General features: G+C 46.1%; 1 protein-coding gene across 4 annotated transcripts in view; it reads right to left on the bottom strand.

Moving 5' to 3' along the window:
• Cep68 (centrosomal protein 68) overlaps window positions 1-21,341 on the bottom strand; it is a 28,663-nt gene extending 7,322 nt beyond the window's left edge. For 2 of the 4 annotated variants that reach the window (XM_008850641.3, XM_008850642.2), the window contains exons 1-5: window positions 21,229-21,341; window positions 11,864-12,224; window positions 8,566-10,062; window positions 7,321-7,443; window positions 4,422-4,518 (exon numbers count right to left, since the gene is read on the bottom strand). In XM_008850641.3, the coding sequence (XP_008848863.1) occupies window positions 4,422-4,518; window positions 7,321-7,443; window positions 8,566-10,062; window positions 11,864-12,181 (2,035 nt within the window). In that variant the 5' untranslated portion in view covers window positions 12,182-12,224; window positions 21,229-21,341. Of the gene's footprint in view, window positions 1-1,799; window positions 2,463-3,451; window positions 3,594-4,421; window positions 4,519-7,320; window positions 7,444-8,565; window positions 10,063-11,863; window positions 12,225-21,228 lie in introns of those variants that run through there. The other 2 variants (XM_017802595.2, XM_008850643.3) reach the window with 2 other exon arrangements.
• Between the last annotated feature and the right edge of the window lie 18 nt (window positions 21,342-21,359).

Here is a 21,359-nt window from a genome sequence, read left to right as displayed (position 1 = left end):
TTTTTAAAAATTACTTAAATTTATCTTTATTTTATGTGTATGAATTTTGCCTATATGTATGTAAGTGCACCTGTGTGTACAATGCCCATGGAGGCCAGAAGTGGGTGATAGACCCCCTATAACTGGAGTTATGGGTGGTTGTTAGCTGCCATGTGGGTGCTGGGAACTGAACCTGGATCCCTCTACAAGGGTAGCCAGTGCTCTCAGTCACTGAGCTGTCTTTCCAGCCCCCAGTTTAATTCTTTAGTCAGTATGTCCCTGAGAATAGACTGTTGAGTTAAAAAAAGAAATTATTTTCTTATTTTTGTACAGGAGCGCAGGCTGGTCTCAAACTCTCGAGCCTCCTGCCTAAGCCTTCTGAGTGCCGGGCAATAGGCTAAGCAGTGACTGCCAATACAAAGCTTTCTGACACACCTCCTTCCCAAAGCAGAGAAACCTGACAGTCCAACCTGAACTAAGACAGGGAACCCAAGGTTTCTACACTCAGTTGCCCCAGTTACAGTGAAGGACTGTTGGACTAAAACCTGGATTCCTGGGCCACTGAGATGGCTCTGAGGGTAAGTGCTTGCTGAGCCTCATAATAAGTTTGATAGCCAGAATCCACAGTGTGGAAGAGAACCAACTCTCAAAAGCTGTCCTCTGCCCATGCCATGGCACATGCACCTGAACTCACGCTACCATGTGAAAATACCCCATGATTCTCACTCAGAACATCACCAGAGAGGCATAAAAGTAAAAGAATACACTTCTTGTGGACTGGCAAAATTGCTCAGGGGTATAAGTGCTTGCTGTATAAAGCTGACAACTTGTTCAATACCCGGAAGCCACACAAACATGTTGAAAGTGGTATTTCAGACAGGAGAATCTGTGGCAGGTATGCATATATTTCTGCCTCAAAAGGCGGAAGAGGCCAGCAAGATGGCTTAGTGGCAAGGCATGGTGGTGCACACCTTTAATCCCAGCACTCAGGAGGCAGAGGCAGGTAGATCTCTATGAGATTGAAGCCAGCCTGGTCTACATAGTGAGTTCTAGGCCAGCTGGGGCTACAGGGAGACCCTGTCTCAAAAGGACAAAAACAAAAAACCTCAAGCAAATGAAGACAGACATGTAGGCAGCTGGAGAGATGGCTCAGAAGTTAAGAGTGCATATTGTTCTCTCAGAGGACCCAAGTTAGGTTCCCAATACCTGTGTCAGGCAGCTCACAACTGCTTGAAACTCCAGATCCAGGGGATCTGACATCCTCTTCTGGCCTCCAAGAGCACCTGCACTCATTTACACAAACCTCATACTGACACACATAATTCAAAATAAAAGTGAAAAAAAAAAAAGGAAAAGAAAAAAATAGGGTCAGCAAGATAAACCAAACTAGAGGACCCGAGTTTGATCCCTGGAACCTGCATAATGGAAGGAGAGCACTAACTCCCACAAGTTGTCCTCTGACCTCTTTAACGACACACTAAAGAAAAATACAAAATTTAAAAATTAAACGAGACATAGAGACATTTGCATTAGGACATTTATCTGGGAAGATTCTTTTGGACGTGACCCCAAAAGCGTAGCCAAATGACATAAAGGATTACATCCAGCTAAATAGCTGAAGAAGACAGTTTACAGAGTGGAGAAAATGTGAATCATCTTAACAATAGATTAAATTCCAAAACACATAATTAACAACAACACACACATACACACACTGAGTCACTGGGACCTAGGAGTCCTTGTTTCAAAAAACAAAACTGCAGGTCATGGTGGCTCAAGCCTGTTATCCCAGGGCTTATAAGGCAAAGGCAGGAGAATACACATTTGAAGCCAGACTGAACTATATAAACTGTCTCAAAAAAAAAAAGAGGGGCTGGAGATATGGTTCAGTGGTTAAGAGTACTGACTGCTCTTGCAGAGGACTTGGGTTTGGTTCCCGCAACCCATATAGAATAGCAGCTAATAACTGTCCATAACTCCAGTTCCAGGAGATCCAGTGTCCTCCTCAGGCCTCTGGGTATTGCACACATGTGGTGCACTTGGATCCATGTAGGCAAAACATACATAAAAATAAAACCAAGACACAAAGCAAAAAACAACTAATGCTACTATCATTTTTCAATCATCTGATTTAAAAAATAGGTGACCTGAATAGATACTTCCCAACAGAAGAGATTACAAACAGCCAACACATATATGAAAAATATGACTAATTATGAGAAATAAAACTAATGATATAACCTTACTTTAGTTAAAATGGCTGGTATGAAAAAGAAAAAATGACAGGATGTACAGAAAAAGGAGTGCTTATAACACTGCTGGAGTAAGGCATATTTGATGGAGAAGAGTGTGGAGGTCCTCAAAAAACTACAAATACAACTGCCATATGATCTAGCAATCCAGGGAAATGAAATCAGTGCGTCAAAAAGCCAGCTGCACACCCATGTCTCCTGCTGTTCTGTTCACATTTCCAGGTGAGAGCACTGTATAACGAAAGCAGGGTATTCCAAAGTAGACAATTAGAAAATTCCTGTCAGTTGAAGCTGATTACAATTCTACATTAAGAAAATGGGAATGCCAAATTCTGCATTCAATTGGCTGTTGGATTAAAAAAAAAAAGATTTTCAGGGCTAGAGGGATGGCTCAGCAGTTAAGAACACTGACTGTTCTTGCAGAAGACCCAGGTTTGAATCCCAGCACCCACATGGCAGCTAAAATGTATCCGTAACTCCAGTTCCAGGGCATCCAACAGCCTCTTCTGTCCTCCCTGGGCACTGCATGACATGGGTGCACTTACCTACATGCAGGCAATACACGCATACACATAAAATAAAAATAATAAAATATTTTTTAAAAATTTCTCTTAATTATGTGTGTGTATGTTTCTAAGTATGTCCACCAGTGAGTGCAGGTACCCTTGGAGTCTAGAAGAGGATCTAGGATCCCCTGAATCTGGAGTTAGAGGGGGTTTGAGTCACAGATGTGGGTGCTGGGAACAGAACATGTATTCTCTGGAAGAGCAGGAAGTGCTTTTAACTCCTGAGCCATTATTCCAGTCCCTGGCTAGTTTTTTTCTGTATGGTTGTTATCTTTAATTTTTATGTTGACTTATGCAGACTTACTTTCCTATCTACAAAACACTAGTGAGAAATGGGATGAATTCCTAAAGTCTGTTTTTTTTGTCTTTTATTCTTTTCAGTCTTTTTGAGCGGTCTCCTGGTAGCCCTACCTACCCTGGAATTCCCTATGTAGCTCAGGCTGCCTCTGCCTCCTGAGTGCTTGGATGCTTGGCTCCTAAAGTCTGTTTTAACATGTTCAATAGAAAGGCATGTTCCACTTTAAACATCAAAAAGATGAAATTATCAATTTTTTTTTTTTTGTCTTTTTGAGACAGGGTCTTCCTGTAGCCCCAGCTGGCCTGAAACATACTCTGCAGACCAGGCTGGCCTTGATCTCACAGAGATAAGCCTGCCTCTGCCTCCTGAATGCTGGGATTAGAAATGTATCAAATTTTAAACCAATTCTAGTTTTTTTTTAATTTTTATTTTTCAGATAATACGGTCTTGAAATTATAATGCTCCCCAACATCAGGATTACTGGCATGTTCAATCATGCTGCATGGAGAGAGAGAGAGAGAGAGAGAGAGAGGAAACTCATTCAAAGCTGACCTTGAATTCCTAATCTTCCTGCCTCTACCCCCCAAGTGCTGGGATTATAAGCTACCTAATTCATACAATAGATAAGCATTTGCTAGGAAGGTGTTTTTGTCTTTTGAAAGCATATCATGTATTGAATTTAGATCAATGGAGGTGGAAGAATCATGAAACAGGTTAAGTCAAATCATATTCTTATAAACATTATGATAAATCTATACTGTAGTAGCAGCAGGTATTTAACCTGGGTGTTCATTGTCAAGGGTGTTCATTGTCAGATAAAAACAATGAAAATGTCACACACACACAAACATTATTTGGCCATAAAAAAAATTCTGTCCTTTGCAACATGGACAGAACTGAAAGCCATTGTTAAATGAGGTAGCTGAGGCAGAGAAAGACAAATATTTCATGTTACCACTTACATGTGGCACTAAAATGCTGATCATAGTGAAGTCTATAACAGGGATATGAAGAGATGATTAGGAAGAATAATTTCTGTGTGACCCTAGGAATCCCAGGATCTTGTGCATGCCACTAAGTTGTATCTCTAGCCCTTCTAATATTCTGTAGCCCAGAAAAATAACTAAGTTGACAACAATTATATATTTCAAAATACTTCCTAAATACAAAGAAATGACAATGATAAATGTATGGGCTGATGAGTGTACCAATTACCCTGATCTGTCTAGTGTGGTACACATTACACATGTGCACCACACTAGACCCCACAAATATGCACAATTACGTGTCAACAAAAATAACCAAACAAAGCTCTCAGGTACTTACCTGGGGTGTTATCCAGCAGGCACTGAAGAAGAACCTCCCCCTTCTCTAAGACACTCTCTGTCAGGGACTGATGTTCATCCACGTCTTTCTTAAATTGCTTAAGACATCAGGAAAAGAAAATAGAAAAGCTTCAGCACTGCTGCCTGTAAAAGTTGTTTTTAAAGAACACAAGACCGATAGCCTGGCTTCTCTAATGTAGAAGACACACCCACCACACCATCAGAATTCCTCAGTGTACTTGTTTTAATGGCAGCTCCTTTGAGCCAGGGGCAGTATCATCAGTGGTGTGGTACTGTTTTGTTGAGAAAGGGTTTTGCTGTTTAGCTCCAGCTGATCTTAAACTTGGGGTCTTCTTGCCTCAGTTTCCCTAGTGTTAAGATTTACAACAAGCCTGTATCATCATGTTCGCTCAACCCAGCAAAGGCTGGCTCTTGGAGTTGGGGATTCTTGTGCCCCACCGTATAGGGTTCTCTGACTCGAACGTATGGAATTGCCAAGAAAATTACACCCTTTGAATGAACCTGACACATAAGAGCTATAAGCAGTCTGCCACTACTGTGATCTTGCAGAGCTATGGTCTCTACCTTCATGTCCTCCCTTGTCTGCGATACCTCTGCCTCAGGAAAGGGAGAATTTCCAAGCAGCAGTCTCCTCACAGTTATCAGGCCTTATAGCTGATTTTTTTTTTTTAAATATATGTTGTTCTTTAATTGCTAAGTCAAACCCACGACATGGGGCAGAACTCAGTGCTTAATACTTTTGCGGTGCTAATTTTACTCTTGGATTTGTTTTGTCTTTAGTACTCGTTTACCCTGATACCCCTGTTCATTGTCCTGTACACTAAGTGGTTTAGATGTTGCCTCAACCCCACTGTATTAAGATTGAAATACAAGTATATGAGAAGATGACTGACAGTTAAAATGGGAGCACACATATATGCTCAGTCAGTCTAGGTCTAAGCAAGAGCCGAAGAACTCATACACACACACCAGTCACGCACCATGCTGAGGAAGTGTCAGTAGTGTCATCTCTGTGACACAGCACGTTTAAGGTACACAAGAAGGCTAAGCATTTCTGATAAGCAGGAGCAATTCTTGGCTCAGATCCTAACTCTCCACAAAAGATGGCTGCAGCTGGCTAGTCTGGAAGTTGAATTACAGAGGGTGGTATGAAGACTAAAATGGAGAAAATGGAGGTGGTCTATTTGCACCAACTCAGCCAGGCCAGGAACGGCCAGTGAGATGAGTCCAATAGGACTACTCTCCTCAGCAGTGCTGGCCCTGGAAGTCCCAGGGCCAGGCTCTTCAGTCACAGATATGCATGCAGTCATACCATGTCTGCATACAGAGAAGCCTCACTCAGCCTTCCTCTCCTTCCTCTAGCTCCTCTCTATACTGTAGCTAACAGCATTCCTACCAGGATGGGGCAATTGGCTAGCTGTATTTTAGTTGGTTTCAGGACAGACAGCAAAGGCCTTCACCTCCACCTAAGGTGTGGTCCCAGTGATGCTAAGGCAGCACAGCTTAAGAAGTAAATCACCATTTACTGGGGCCACAAAGATCTGTCCCTGAAAACCCCTTCCAGTCTAGCAGCAAGCCTAGGCCCGATATCCTGTTTCTGCTTCTTCCTGAAGGGATTAAAAAGGCCCAACCGCATGAGAGAAAAGTCAGCCAAGGTTAACAGAGGTAGCAGTTACATTTATCCTCCAATTCAATATACTTTAAAAAATATTATTTCTATTTCATGTGTATTGCCTGCATGGATTTAAGTGCACCTGTGTCGTGCTATGCCTGTGGAGGTCAGAAGAGGGCATTGTATTCCTCTGGAACTGGAGTTACAGATGGTTGTTAGCCACCATGTGGGTACTGAGAACCAAACCCGGGTCCTCTACAAGAGTGGCCAGTCCTCTTAACCACTGAGCCATCTCTCCAGCCCCAAGTTCAATATACTTTTAGTTTAGTGTTACATTAACTAAAACTCATCTGATAGATATGAACTACAGGTATAAAAACCTTCATGAAAACAAGACAAAAAACAAAACTAAATCCTAAACACTGAAGCAAACTGGTGTTACATTTTGGGCTAAATGAGGCTTTTCAAAATGCCCCACCTATGTCTGAACTCAGAAGTTTCAGCTCAGATCCATAAATAAAAACACAGTCCAAAAAAACTGTTGGTGGTGATGACATGTTCTGTACCTACATTGCCCCTGCACACTTGTAGTAACTGGGCAGCTAGTACAACTGAAAACGCCAAATCTTTACTTTTACTTAAATAGCCATATGTGACTTGTGGCTCTATAATCACACAGGCCTCTAACGATAACCTCTGAAACACTGGGAAAACTATAATGCAAGTCATTCTAAAGTATTTCTGTTTCAACACAAATAGAACTAGTCTCTATTTGGCCTAGACATTAACTCACATTTTACACTGAAGCAAACGTGTTAGATTTTGGGTTAAATCTCTTTTCAAAATGCCCCTCCCCCATGTCTGGTTCAGTATTCAGAATTTGAAAAGCACCTCTCATTACATTTCAGATAAACACTCAACTGAGTTTATAAGATTCTAGTAATTTGAGAGGCTGGAGAGATGGCTCAGTGGTTAAGAACACTGGTTGTTCTTGCAGAAGACCCGGGTTCGAATCCCAGCACCCACATGGCAGCTAACAAGTGTCCATAACTCCAATCCCAGGGGATCCGACAGCCTCTTCTGTCCTCTGAGGACATTGCATGACATGGGTACACTTACCTACATGCAGGCAATACACTCATACACATAAAATAAAAATAATAAAATATTAAAAAAGATTCTAGTAATTTGAAATTTATTCTGTAATCAAGTTATTTAACTACCACTCTTGTTCTTGTACAAGCCAGAAGCTACAACTACATATTACCCGGTAAAGCTGCAGAGAAGACTTGAGACCTGTAAGACTGGACCTGGGTGGAGAACCAAGGTCAGCAACATCTGTGACATTATACAACCAGTGGATCAACTCTTCTAGCTGACAGCAAAATGTCTGTGGAAACAAGAGAACAAATGGTAGGCTGAGCTGCAGCTCAGTGATAGTGTCTGCCTAGCATGCCGTACTGAGTGAACTGCTCATTGCCTTATCCAGAGGCTAAAATTATCAGGGTTAGGGGGGACACACGTACTTTAAGAGTTCTTCTCAAAGGAGCACGTGTCCAAGATCGCCCCTTCTACCCCATGACTCCAGACCTCCCTCTGCCAGGGAAAAGAAAACCCTATGTCTTCCCTCAGCCAGAAATGACAAGCTCAGACAACCCAGCCCTGCAGGTGAAGAGTGGAACTGCAAAGGATCAGGGACAAGAAACAGCTCAGAAGAGTAGGCTTGCCATGCCGCCAATTCTTTATCGCAAACTTTCTATGCAATAAAGTGGATGCATTGTACTGCTTGAGTCACACTGAAAATGCTGTACCGTATCTCAGTTTTGTATCACCAACATACACATTACTTCACCAGAAAAATAAAACCCACTTCTGGTCAGGTTAAAGTCCTCCTCAGGTGCTAGGGACACCTTGGTAGCACAGGCCACAGGCCATCTGGCACGCTACAACGTGGGTATGCATATGCCGAACATGCTGCTCGGCGGAAGACTGGAGTGGGGCTCGAAGACAGGACAGGCATACCTTGGGATTATGCAACCCTGACAAGAACTGTTTCACTCAATCTGCCCACACATCTCAAAGAGGTGGTTCTCTATACAGGTCTCTATATTAGCCTGAATAGGGACATGAACCCTGAACCCTCAGATTAAAAGTCTGATGCTCTACTGATTGAGCTACCCAGGCCCTCTGCCTTTTTCTTGCAATCATAAAATGAGAACACCGTCTTTATTTGGGGGAGGGGGGTGTTGAGACAGGCTCTCACATTGGAGCCCAGGGTGGCTTATCCAACGATCTTCCTGCCCTGGCCTCCCAAGGGTTGAGATTACATGGCAGCCACCACACCCAGCTTGAGAACAATACTTACTGGTGAGAACAGTGAGGACTAACGTGATACAACACACTACCTGACCCAACCAGAGTGCTCAGTTGCTATCAGTAGATTTCACTGTACCGTCAGTGGTCTGGGGGAAGAGGACTCAAGATGAATCCTCTCCGAGTTGAACATCTTTACCTGCACACACTGCACCAGAGAGGCTCTGTCCTGCTCCCCTGCTTTCCTGGGAAGTTTCTCTCTGACATCTGCCTCTGAGAAAGGCCACTTGTCCGACACAGCTGGCAAGGAAGGATGAGTTTTCAGCAGTCCAGATGAGACTCCAAGGGCCTGGCTGCTCATCAGAACTGTGGAGTCCCGGGGGTGGATGGAGTGCAGGAAGCAGGAGTTCTGGCCTTCAGGCCCCCGGAAGGCAGTACTAGAAGGACGCTGCCTTTGGGTGGAGTCCACTGTGGGGGAGGCTGGCTCACCACTGTCTGACCCTCCCAGGGAGCTCTGCCCCTCAGCAGCCATGGTGGGCAGGCTCACAAAGGTGGGAACTGCACCTAGATAGGAAACTAAACTAGAAACCTGTGTCAGGCGGGTGGGCAGGGCAAGGTACTCATCATCACAGTCCATCTCCTCTTCAGATTTCCATGTAGGCTTCACACAGGCAGGGTGCCAAACACTCTGGCTGGCTCTTTTTTCCCTCTCTGGTCTGAGCAAGGGCAGCCCTTGCTCCCTTGTCCTCAGTTGGGGAGAATCCACCTTGAAGTGCTTGCCCGTTGGTAGATAGTCTTGTGTATCCCTCAGGGCTGCCTCTCTGCTCTCCCAAGGGACACTGTCAGTGTCTGGGGCTTTAGGGGTTGATGATGCAAGCTGGTTCCATGATGCCAGGCCTATGCTGCCTTGCTTCTGGGGTACTCCCAAGGGCCATTGCTTAAGGCATGGCTCTCTGGCACCAGAAAATGGCAAAGCAGGCACCTCTGCTGATGAACAGTTAGGTGAAACATTAGTGGGTGACTTGAGGGTGCTTGCTGGTGAGACAGAGAAGCTGTCCAGGTCTACACCTGAGTCCTGCATGACAGGGTCAGTCAGCACATGACTTTCAGATTGTTTTGGGAGCTGAGGTCCAGGCCTCAGTGGGTAAGTATAGTTGAGCAGATCTTCATACTCTTTATTTGGGTTCCAGAGTGGGGAGTGGCGGTCAGGGGAAGGAGGCAGAGAATCTGGTAGCACACAGGCCCAGTACTCAGCCTGGAAGGAGAGCTGTCTCCTACCCAGGCCAATAACATCACCCCCAGAAGCCTTAGGCTGTGGTGACCACCGAGGCCCTGGCCCCGCCACAGAGGAGGCTCCCGGAGGTACAATCAGCTCCAGGGAAGAGACCTTGGCAAAGGAACCACTTGGAGGCTCTACCTTCTCTTGGTGATCCAGAAAACTGCTGCCTGTGGAGGAGGCAGAGATGTCTCTGCTAGAGAGCTGAGGAGCACCTGGGTTCTCTGTGGACTTCCATGGTGAGAGGAAAGGGAAACCTGAGACATGAGGCTGCTGGCTGAGGTCCAGCAATGGAGGTGAATCTACTGGGGATGCGTCATCTTGAGTACTAGAATTCTGTCCTGAGCAGACAGCTGTACTTCTGAGGACATTAACACTCTGAAGTGTGCTCTGGGAGGCAGAAAGCTTGGTCTCCTTGGCCTACAACAGTAAGAGGGGAAAAGGCACTGAGGTGAAAATAAGCAAACTTAAAAATTTATTATTTTTATTTCATGTACGAGTATATTGCCTGCCTGTATATAAGTGCACCCGTGTTGTGTAATACCCATGGAGGTCAAAAGAGGGCGTTGGATTCCCCTGGAACTGGAGTTACAGATGGTTGTTAGCTGCCATGTGGGTACTGAGAATCGAACCCAGGTCCTTTACAACAGCAGCCAGTGCTCTTGACCACCAAGCCATCTCTCCAGCAACCCCCCACCTTTTTAAAGAACATTTTTCTTTAGAAGGTTAGGGAAGGAGGGGACTGGGGAAAGTAGATAACAGAAAGTAAAAATGAGGATTCTATAGTGAAACCTACTTGTATACTAAACTAAGGAAAGAGAAAGGTTTGCTTGTATGCCCTGAAAGTATACAGGGAAGATCTCAAAATCAAGTCTGTGCCATAGGCAAGGAAGGATCAGACAAGTCATCTGTTGCTAGTGGTCAGCACCAACTCATCCTAACCTGGTAAGTCTCCTGCAATGTAGTCTTAACCCCAATCTTTTCAATGCTATTCTCTCACTTTGTGAGAGCAGAACTCAAGATAGTTCTACACCAGATGCTGGAAATCACTGCTTCTTTGAGAATGTGTTTCAGACACGTGAGACCCTCCACCACTGTCACTGAAAGGAGATCCTGCAGGCCCTACCAGGGAGCACCCTGTTTAGCTTACATACCAGTGACAAAAAAAAAAAACGTCATTCTGGATTTTTAATCTACTTGCTAAGAATTCACCAGAGGGAGGCAGGTTAACCAATTTTGGAACCGGACAGATCTGTTGTCAACTCCTAATGCCACCATCTTCTACAAGGAGAACTGTGAGTATCACTTCACTGCCCTGTAGAGTGGACACAGCAACAGCATTGCCTCTCTAAAACTCACTGAGCCTTTAAAGTACTTGTAAGAGCCCATCTCTAGCAGGCATGGCAACAATGGCAATAGTAATCAATCTCAAAATCAATCGATCAATCAATCAATCAATCAATCAATCAATCAATCATCACCAAGTCACTTCTGGGCTCACAGGCCTTTCCCTGATCCTTGCTCTCAGCCAGGTAGGCCCCAGGTGCTATTTTCTTCCAGTCATGCTCATAGCCTCTTCACAGGATGCAGCTCCACAGGGAGAGCCAAGTGCTAAGGCCACTATGGCACAGATCAAAGCTGTTCCCAGAACTTGGCAGGCACAACACAGTAGGCTGTCAAGAGCCAGGAGGGACAACAGATCATCTATACAGGTCAGCTAGAACAAGGGCTTAGAAGATTCAGTCTTACACCCTGGGAGGATTCCCTGCCTATTCCTTGCCACATGGGGAGGGAGCTGCCTTACTGTCATAGTCAGGGAGGCCAGAGACGTTGTTGCCTATTACAGGGCCTTCAACGTTTTGACCAGTCCAAGGGGATTTCAGTCTGGGAACCCACAGCTGACTAAGTCTCCCCAAGACCCCCTTAAAAGCCCTTATATCACCAAGTCAGAAAGAGGACAAGGCTCCCCTTGTTATAGACCTCTGGCCCTAGTCCTCAGGGTGGCAGGTGGCTGATTAACTTGTCACTGGTCCTTAAAAGATCCCCAGTTACTCTTTGGGAACCAGGCAACATCCTACACAGAGCCCCCTGCTAGTCCCAAGGTCAGCTTTCCAAGTAAATCTGTAAAACAGCTCATACCCAGGTTGCCCTAACTCCTACCCTACAGTGACTCCAGCAGGATGTAATAGGTGAGGAAATGCAGCATACACTCAGCACCTACTTGGCTTCCCATGGAGTGCAAAAGGTCTCCAGTCCCCATGCTGGCAGGAGGAAGTGGGCCACTGAGGGCAAGCTTAGACCCATCTGCTACAGGCTCTCTGCTGGCAACGTGGGCCCGTGACAGGAACGCTCCAGAGGTGCAGGCAGGGTCAGCCTCAGTCCTCCACACCGGTGCTCCCTCAACTTCCAGATGTGGAAGCTGCTGCGGCTCAGGACCCTGGGGTAGCAGGTCCTGCTCCCCACAGTTCCACCTGCCACAAGACTGGGCCTTCGTTTCGACAGATGCTTCTACCTCTGCCTCATCTTCACCCAGAGCCATCGAGCTGTCCCTAAATCAGGTTTCCCCTGAAGCTTTCAGGAGCCTATATAACAAGAAGGAAAAAGAAAAACAGATTTCCTATACTTATGTCCAGAAAAACTGCTTTTTAGTGAAGACAAACATTTTTCTGGTCAAAGAAAAAGAAAAAAAAAAAAAAAGAAAGAAAACGGTGCTCAGGACAGTGCTGAGGTCTGGAGTCCTCAGCCCCAAACCCTTTCAGCGGGGATACATAAGTACACAACCTTGTCTTCTGCTCACTGTGGTACCACCTCGAGAATCAGGTCAGGTGGGACCAAGCAGAAGGCTTGCCTCACAACACAAGCTAATCAGTCAAGAAGCAAGGCAGTAATAGAAGAAAACCAAACAACTTCATTATGAGCCAGATGATCCAGATGGAGGACCTATGTTCAAAGGCCATCTTCCCTTCTAGAAGTCAACTGACAGGCAGTTTATAATGAAGACTGATTGCAGATTAGAGGGTGCCTTCTCACAAGTGGAGATCTGTGACCCAAGGACACACACCTGATCCTAACTGCCTAGTCACATGAAGCTTTTCAGTGTTCAGATCTCAGGAACAAATCATTTCCTTGAGATACTTTTCTGATTAGTTTCCCTATATGCTGCTCTGAATGATACATGTGGACAGACTGGAGGGCTAAGTGCTCAAAGCCCTCTTGTTGCTCACCAAACTTAGGTGAGGCGAAACCAAGTTGCAAACTGGCCTGGCCTCAATGTGATGCTTCACAGATCCAATTTAGACACAAGGCTTGAGTCCTGCCTAAGTCACCTCTTTACCCTACCCCTTGGTCCCAACCTCATTAAGAGGCCCAGATGCCTCTCACCACGAACAGCCCTCAGTGGTCCTCTTGTGGCAATGGCTTGTTGGTAGGCAGCTTGAGTTTGGCTCTGTCCTTTCTGTTCTAGAGGATAGCAGTCCAGGCATGCCTAGACCTTCTTGGGCCCAGGAGAGGCTTTCCATTCTTCTTCGCTCTGCCTGGTAGAGGCAGGAAACTACTGGAGCAGGAATCATACTCAGGTTGTGGATTAGGTGGGCCCTTTCATTCTAATGACCAATGACCAGAAACAGAGATGAGCATTCCTCCTAACGCTGGCTTGGTATATGCTGGCCTTGGCAGCCATGGGAAGCCATGGAAAGCTGAGTGATAACAGGGTGAGTTCATGTGAGAAAGACAGGGAGAGCAACCTAGGCAGATTCCTGAGAGCGCACTTAGGAGGAGGACAAGAATCAGAGCTGGATCTGCAAACATGAAGTGAGATGAGGCTGAGCCACAAGATGACAGGAAGAAGACTAAGCCTGAATGAGCACAGGAAGAGACAGGGGAACTGAGTACACAGAATGCCTGCAGCCACCTGCAGAACACTGGGGCCAACCTCAAAGATCAAACTTGGACAGAAATAGCCAATGTCCTCAGAGACCAGAGGCAATGCATGGAAAAAGGGAGTTGCTGGTAGCAACAGGGGAAGCTGCCAAGGAGGGAGGTGGTCACAGCTGCAGGCTTATCCTGCTTGGCTCAAGTGCCAGGAAATGTAAGCTGGGTGGGGCCCTGCATGTGCCCAGAAATCACCCCATGTTGGAATATGAGTCTTTCCCTACCCTACCTGGCTACATGAGGCATCAGACCACATCTGAGGAGACCTCAGAGAAGAGCATATACTTTAAATGCATTCTCACAGGCACCAGATCCAGCAGAAGCTAATCAGAATGCCCCCCCCCGCCGTAGATACAGCACCCAACTTTTCATATAAATCAAACAAAATATTTACCACTGGATACTCCCACAGACATAGGTAAGCAGTGCTGATAGTTTTTGTGTATGACTTCTATCATGATGCACATGCAACCACAAATATTTTCACACACATACACTTTAAAGGTGGTAAACAGAAACTGGAGAAGTGGCTCACTGGTTAAAAGCACTTGCTAGCACTCACACTGGGTAGCTCACAACTGCCTGCAACTCTAGGTCCAGGGGATCCAAAGCCACCTTCTGGCCTCCAAGGGCACCTGCACTCACATGACAGAAAGACACACATACATAAAACAGAGTAAGAAAATATCTGGGCGGGGGGGGGGGGGGGCAAACCATTCAAAACCTTTTCTTCTGGGCTTAGAGAGATGGCTCAGTGGTTAAGAGCACTTACTGCTCTTCCAAAGGACCTGGGTTGAGTTCCCAGCACCCACATGGCAGCTAATACCTATTACTCCCATTCTAAGGGATCACATATGGTACACTTAAATAGAAGCAGGTAAAACATTCATATACACAAAATAAAAGTAAAATCTCTAATCTTGTGCATGCTATGGAGTCAAGTCCAGCACTGTGTGACTCTAGAACCCAAGTTCTTTATGAAACAAAAAGGATCAAGTAATGAAAACAGCAAAAGGCAGAAGGCAGGAGAGGGAGAAGAGTGGTGGTGGAGAGACAGTGACTAGGTCTGCTAAGATAGACATTTCCATGGAACCACATCTGCACCTTGTGGCACTTTAAGAAACTGCACATGAAGACTGTACCAGCTTTCGACAATCACAGGACTCAGCTAACCCTATGAGCTGGAGAATTTAGGGTAAAGTCTGAATCTACCTCCCATATTCTAGCTGCTCCTACTTCCTCCATTCCTAGGAACTCCCTCAAGGGCCACAGCTTCCTATGTTCCTAACAAATGTGTTAAGACTTGGTCCTGCAGGGCTGGAGAGATGGCTCAGTGGCTAAGGGACCTGGTTACTCTTGCAGAGGACTCAGGTTCAGTTCCTAGTACCCACATGGTGGCTAACAACTTTTTATAACTCCAGTTCAAGGGGATCCGACCAAGTTTTTGTATTAGTTGCTTGTCTCAAATACCTGACAAAAGCAACTGAAGGGAGGATCTATTCTGGATCACAGTCTAAGACTACATCATGGTAGGAAGTCATGGCAGGAGGTTGAGGCAGCTGGTCACATTGCAAAACAGAGAACATGAGTGTTAGTACCCAGCTCATGAGCTTTTCTCCTTTTCATTCATTCTAGGACCCCTGGTCATAGAAGGGTACCACCCAGAGTTAGGGTGGGTCTTTCTATCTCAGTTGATGTAATCTAGACAGTCCCTCACAGGCATGCCCAGAGGCTTGTCTCCAAGGTGATGCTAGATCCTGTCAAGTTGACAATATTAACTGTCACACATGCATCACAGTTTATTTATGAGAGAACCAAGACACATGCATGTGAAAATAGTGAGTCTATGATGATGCCTTTCAAACGGTACATGAAATGCTACCAAATCAAGAAAGGGAAAAATTAGGGAAAAAGATAATCAACAGACCCAGGTGATGGAAAGTGCACATATTTGGGTTCCTAGTCTGACTCCTACATTTACCAGGTCAGCATTTGTAATTCCACATGAAGGTTTGGTCCTTATTTCTATAGATTCTAGATCTTACACATCATCTCTCTAACCTAAGAGGCATGAGTGGGCTTGGGGTTTCTGCTTGGGCACAGACGCCCAGTGTTGCTTCACAGAGCAACCCATGAAGTCTGGGGCCTCAACTGTGAAACTTGTCTTCATAGGAGTCACAGGTACAGAGATGAATGCCACAAACACCCAGCAGAACACAGCCAACAAGGCAGACAGAGGAAAGGGCAGCAGGGCTCTGCAAGGCATGTAGCTCCAAGGTTTCTGGGAGAATTGTCAAGGCAGAAGCCAGTAAAGGTAGGATGGTGACATGAAAGGGGATGGAGACACACACAGGGGAGGACAACAGAGAAAACAGGCAGAAGAGCTAGCTCTGAGCTGGCCTCTGGCAGGCTGGGTAGAAGGAGAACTGTGGCCATAGGTTTGAAAAAGGGAGAGGCAGGTGATCAGTGGTCAAAAGCAGCTGCTATTCTACTGCTTTCTCTGGCTATAGAAAGTCCAAGAACTCCAGGCCTCCAGCCTGGCTACCCTTCCCTGTGGGGCAGGCCACCTTTCTCTGGTAAAATCAATGCATGACTATAGCATCTCCTGGGCTTAGCTCTTTCCAGGACCCTGGGGCATCAATATACTCTCTCCTCTTCCCCCTTGGGCTACTTCTTTAAGTTTTCAGAGGGTCCACAGAATGGAAGGGTACCAAGGGCCCTAGAGGAATCTGTGGGTGGGAAGGACAGTGGTCAGACTGTCCTTTCACTTACTCAGCCACATGCTTGTTGGCAGGCAGACTAGAATTACCAAGCAGTCTCATAGCAAGGCTGATCTATCTTATTAGAAGTCTGCAGATGGCTTTGGAGACATGGAACTGACGATCTGTAAGGAGCCTGGTTGAGCTCCCAGCCACCCCTCCTCTCAACCCCAAGCTCTCCAGTTTCTTGAGTAGTCAGCAGACTATAAGGCTCAAAGAATAAGGATGCCAGGGTCTGAACAGCTTGTCAACTTGTTCAATTTTTGCCATAAATTGGAAAAAAAAAAAAAAAAAACAGCTCTCGGGAAGACAAGTTGCTGCTACAGTTAGTGGAAGCTGTACCCAGAGACCATAGGGTTGCAGTCCCACAGGATCTGCTCCTACTGCATTGATGCCTTTCGGGGAGGCAACCAGGCTACTATCTATAATCCCAGCACTATGTTCAAGGGCAGTCAGGGCTACTTGTTTCAAAAACAGGGAGAGCAAGATGGCTCAATGATGGCTTAAAGTCACTTGCCATTAAGTCTGGCTCTTGCAGAGGACCCGGGTTCAAGTCCCAGCACCCACATGGCTGCTACAAACCATCCTTAACTCCAGTTCCAGCTCCAGGGGAATCTGAAGCCCTCTTCTGACCTCCATGGGCACTGCACGACATGGGTACACTCACATACATGCAGGCAATATACTCATACACATTAAAAAAAACAAAACAAAACTGTCACTCGCTTCTGGGCATTGATTCAACCCTAGCACTCTGGAGGCAGAGGCAGGCAGATTTCTGTGTTTGACCCCAGTCTTATCCATATAGCGAGTTCCAGGCCAGCCAGGGCTATAGTGAGACCGTCTCAAAAACCAAAACCAAAACAAATATAAAAGAATGCCCGTCCTGTTTGAAGAACCCATGGGAAGATGTCTTAGTAGCAGAAATGACGTTTCTCCTGAACAGGTTCTTTTCACTTCTAAGTATAAAAAAATATTTTGCCAGGTGTGGTGGTGCATGCCTTTAATCCCAGCACTTGGGACGCAGAGGCAGGCAGATCTCTGAGTTCCAGGCCAGCTGGGGTTACTGGGAGACCCTGTCTCAAAGACCGAAAAAAAAAAAAATTTTTTTTTTAATTTAGCTGGGCATAGTGGTGCAGGCCTTCAGTTCTAGTACTTGGGAGGCAGAGGCAGAGGCAAGAGGATCTCTGTGAGTTAGAGGTCACCCAGGTCTACATAGTGAGTTCCAGGCCAGCTAGGGCTACAGGGAGACCTTCTCTCAAAAAGACCAAAAAAATTCTTTTGTTTATTATTTTAATTTTTTGTGCATGAGTGTATTGCCTGCATGTATGTATGTAAGTGCACCCATGTGTCATGCAATACCCATGTTGGACGAGGTTGTCAGGTGCCCTGAAACTGGAGACACCACATGGTTGCTGGGAATAGAACTTGGGTCTTCTGCAAGAACAGCTAGTGCTCTTAACCACTGAGCCATCTCTCCAGCCCTCATTTTTAAGTATTAATAAAACTGGTAAAAAAAAAAATATTTTGTTCTTCTTTGCTTTGGCTGCTAGAAAACTTAAGAGTTAAAGAGACAACTGTACCCAATAAAAATGTGTAAGACAGAGGCACTCCCCTTTTGTGCTGATCTCCTCAACTACATACTTTCAACCTATCTGTTTCCATTGCTTTTATTAAAAAATCTTGTTACAGGGACTAGAGAGATGGCTTAGCAATTAAGAGCAATCCAGGTTCGGTTCCCAGGACACACATGGGGTGGCTCATATCCATTTAACTCCAGTTCCAGGGGATCTGACATCCTCTTCTGGCCTCTGCAGGCACCTGCACACAGACAAGCAGGCACATGAACATATATCTAAATAAATTTTTTAAAACTTACTACAACAAAAATATCTTAGAAGGCTGGGCAAACAGTTCAGTAGGTAAAAGCATTTGCTGTTCAAGCCTGACAATCTGAGTTTGGATCCATGGAATCCATGTAAAATCCCTGTGAAAGGAGGACCTTGTGGCAGATGTCTGAACCCCAGAACTCCTATGAAGAGATGGGAGGAACAGACAGGAGACTCTTCTGAACACTCTCATGCAAGGCAGCTTGGGGTATGCAGCACATCAGCAAACAACAAGGCAAGGACAGAAAATCTAAGGTTGTCTTTCGACTTCCACATGGGCACTATGGCTCACACATGCCCTTACAAGCAATCATGCACACATGTACACAATATACAACTATATTTCTTAATTCTCTTAAAAATTTGTGTATCTGTACACACAAGAGTGTGTCTGCGAATGCCTGCAGAGGCCAGAACAGGGTGCTGGATCCCCTGAAGCTGGCTGAAAGCACACAACCCCTAGACCATCTCTCCACCTCCTAAATAAATACTTTAGAAAATATATCTTAGAGGGGCCTTGGGTGTAGTACATACCCATAATCCCAGCACTTATAAGGCTAATGCAGGATAGAGTTCAAGATTGGTCTGGCCAATTTAGCCAGTACTTTAGGGTTCCCCAAATCAATTTTTAGGAACAAGATAAAGAAGCTAAGCTGGGCTGGGGTAGGAGGACCACAATGAATTTGAGGGTTTGAGGTCTCAGTCAGTCTTAGCTAAAAGTGAAAACAAACACTGATCTAGGACCACATCACCTCAAAGTTTGTTGAGAATCAGAACCTGCACTTGGGCAGGATCTTCAGATGACTTGCTAAGTACTGTTCCGTTTCTGAAACACCAGGCTAGTAAGTAGCCCCTTAGGCAGGAACAATTACAATGGTTTTGACCATAACACTGCATGCCTAACACATCAAGCACACACAAAGACAGTTATGGCCTTTGCAAAAGACACCTGAAAAAGCTTACACTTTGTAGCAAGTTTTGAATGGCTAATTACAGAATGTCACCGCTGAAGGAGAATCCCCAGAAAGAACAAGTTCCCTTAGAAAAGATTCAAGATTCACTGGGGCATACTAAAAATAGCACTGCATACTCCAATTTTTCTTTCGAGTTACAAGAGAGGAAGGGAATAAAGAAAGACACTATCAAGGGGAATTACAGCTGGAAGGAAATACATAATTCAGTCTGTTTCCTATGACAGGAGGGCCAGAAGTGAGGCAGTATTCCCCAGAGGTGGTGAGGCACACCTGTATGTCTAAGATTTCTTCCACTCCCCATGCGTCTGTGAGGAACTTTAAGAGACAGTTTCTCCATGGAACATATTAATATAACACAAGGCACCAAAGTTCGCTTTCATAAGCTGTTTCTAAAATTTGTTTGTATGACTCTCACCCTAAAGATTTTTCTGCCAGTCACATCAAGCATTCCTATACTTGATCTTAGCCAAAGGCAGAGAAGTGTTATATTTCATTCCTCTACTGTTACATGATGATCAAGTAACAGACCATATTAAGAGAGTATTGTGCTGGGCATCATGGCCAATGCCTATAATCCCAGTACTTGGAAGAGCTGAGACAGGAGGATCAAACTGTGTCCTAGGCCAGCCTGGCACCAAACCAGGCATTCTGATCCACACTTCTAACCCCAGCACTGAGACTGAGGCAGGTGGTTGGCAAGTCTGAGGCCAGCCTGAGCTACATACAGGAAGACTTTGCCTCAAAAATAAACTACTACTGCAAAATGTGACCAAGCATTTGGCACGTTGGTCTTTAAATGGATGGTAAGACACAAACAGAATCTATGAACTTACTGGGGATAGGGGACAATCAGTAAAGGTCTGAGGGATTGGCTCAGATAAGGCCCCAAAGGCAGAGACGAATGAAGTATGGCACAGATTTTAGTACTGGTAGGTCTTTTTAAGATCTCTTTTTCTCCTAGACATTGTGTCAGTATTTTATAACCCACGGAATAGGTACTATTATTCCACCTTCCCACAATTTTTTGCAGTGCTGGGGTCCAAACTCCATTTTACAGATGAGGAAACTGAGGTACAGAGAAAGTAACTTATCCAGTTAGTAATATAGAAAAGCTGGGAAGTCTGATTTGGTTTAGAGTGCTGCCTCCATAACGTGCAAGAATAACTCGACCAACAACTTAAAGTCATCCAAAAGCTGCTGTTTTCTTAACTTCTGGCACTACCTGCTGTTTTTGTTTTCTTTTGGCTTCCTTCCACTGACCTTTCATTCTGCTAGGGGCTGGGGAAACCACAGTACTGTGAGATGTGTCAAAACAGAGGTCCGTGCAAGGCTGCCCACAGGAAGGCGTGGTTATCGCTTGTGGGGAAGAAAATTTTAACTTAGAAGGGGAGAAAACACGAGAAGTGGTGGCCTGGACCTCTTTTAACCAAGCGACCATGCACACAGCAGGATCTGAGAACCGTCTGCAGGTGCACCTCTCCACCTCCCTCGGCGTCTCTGCCCCTGCAGTTCGCAGTGAGGGCTCATCTGCCAGGCACCGGCAAGGTTCCGCTGAATTTTACTATAAACATCACATTGAGGCTAACCTAATTAAGCATAAAGAAAAGGCTTCGCACAGGTCTTGGGCATGCGCCCCTGCTACCCACGACTGCTTTAGGACGACGGCTGACAGAAACTTCGCTTTCCACTCGGCTGCGTCCTCGGCGCCCGGATCCCAGCGGCCCAAAAGGGCCGACCACCCCCGACCCCCGTGGACAAGGTCGCCGCGCACAGTTGCGCGGCCTCCAGATGTGCGACGTCGCGCTCTCCGCAGGCCTCCCGGCCCGCCCCGCCACACGCCCTCCCGGCAGGCCCCGCCCGCTGGGCAAGATGGAGAAGAAGGCACGAGGCGCCCCCACCCTGCCAGCCTTTGTGCCCTCCCGGACGCTGGCCTGGCACACCGCCCCACACGGGGCGCAAGGGCCCGGGCGTGCGGGGGCAGCCGAGTCCCAGGTCCCGGAGTCCCGACACGCGCGCCGGTCACGGCCTAGTTACCTCGCTCCGAGCCCTCGCAAGTCGCGAGCGGCCAAGACCGCCGGGCTGGGGTCCCAAACCGCGACCGACTGCAGCGCTCCCGCCCTCACCCGCACGCTGGGGGGGGAGCCGGCACTGGCCACGCCCTCCGC

Source organism: Nannospalax galili, unplaced genomic scaffold (assembly GCF_000622305.1).
Source record: "Nannospalax galili isolate Female #2095 unplaced genomic scaffold, S.galili_v1.0 scaffold805, whole genome shotgun sequence".
In the NCBI taxonomy this organism is placed as follows: domain Eukaryota; kingdom Metazoa; phylum Chordata; class Mammalia; order Rodentia; family Spalacidae; genus Nannospalax; species Nannospalax galili.
Note: the sequence above shows the minus strand (reverse complement) of the source record. Positions and strands in the feature narration are given on the sequence as shown.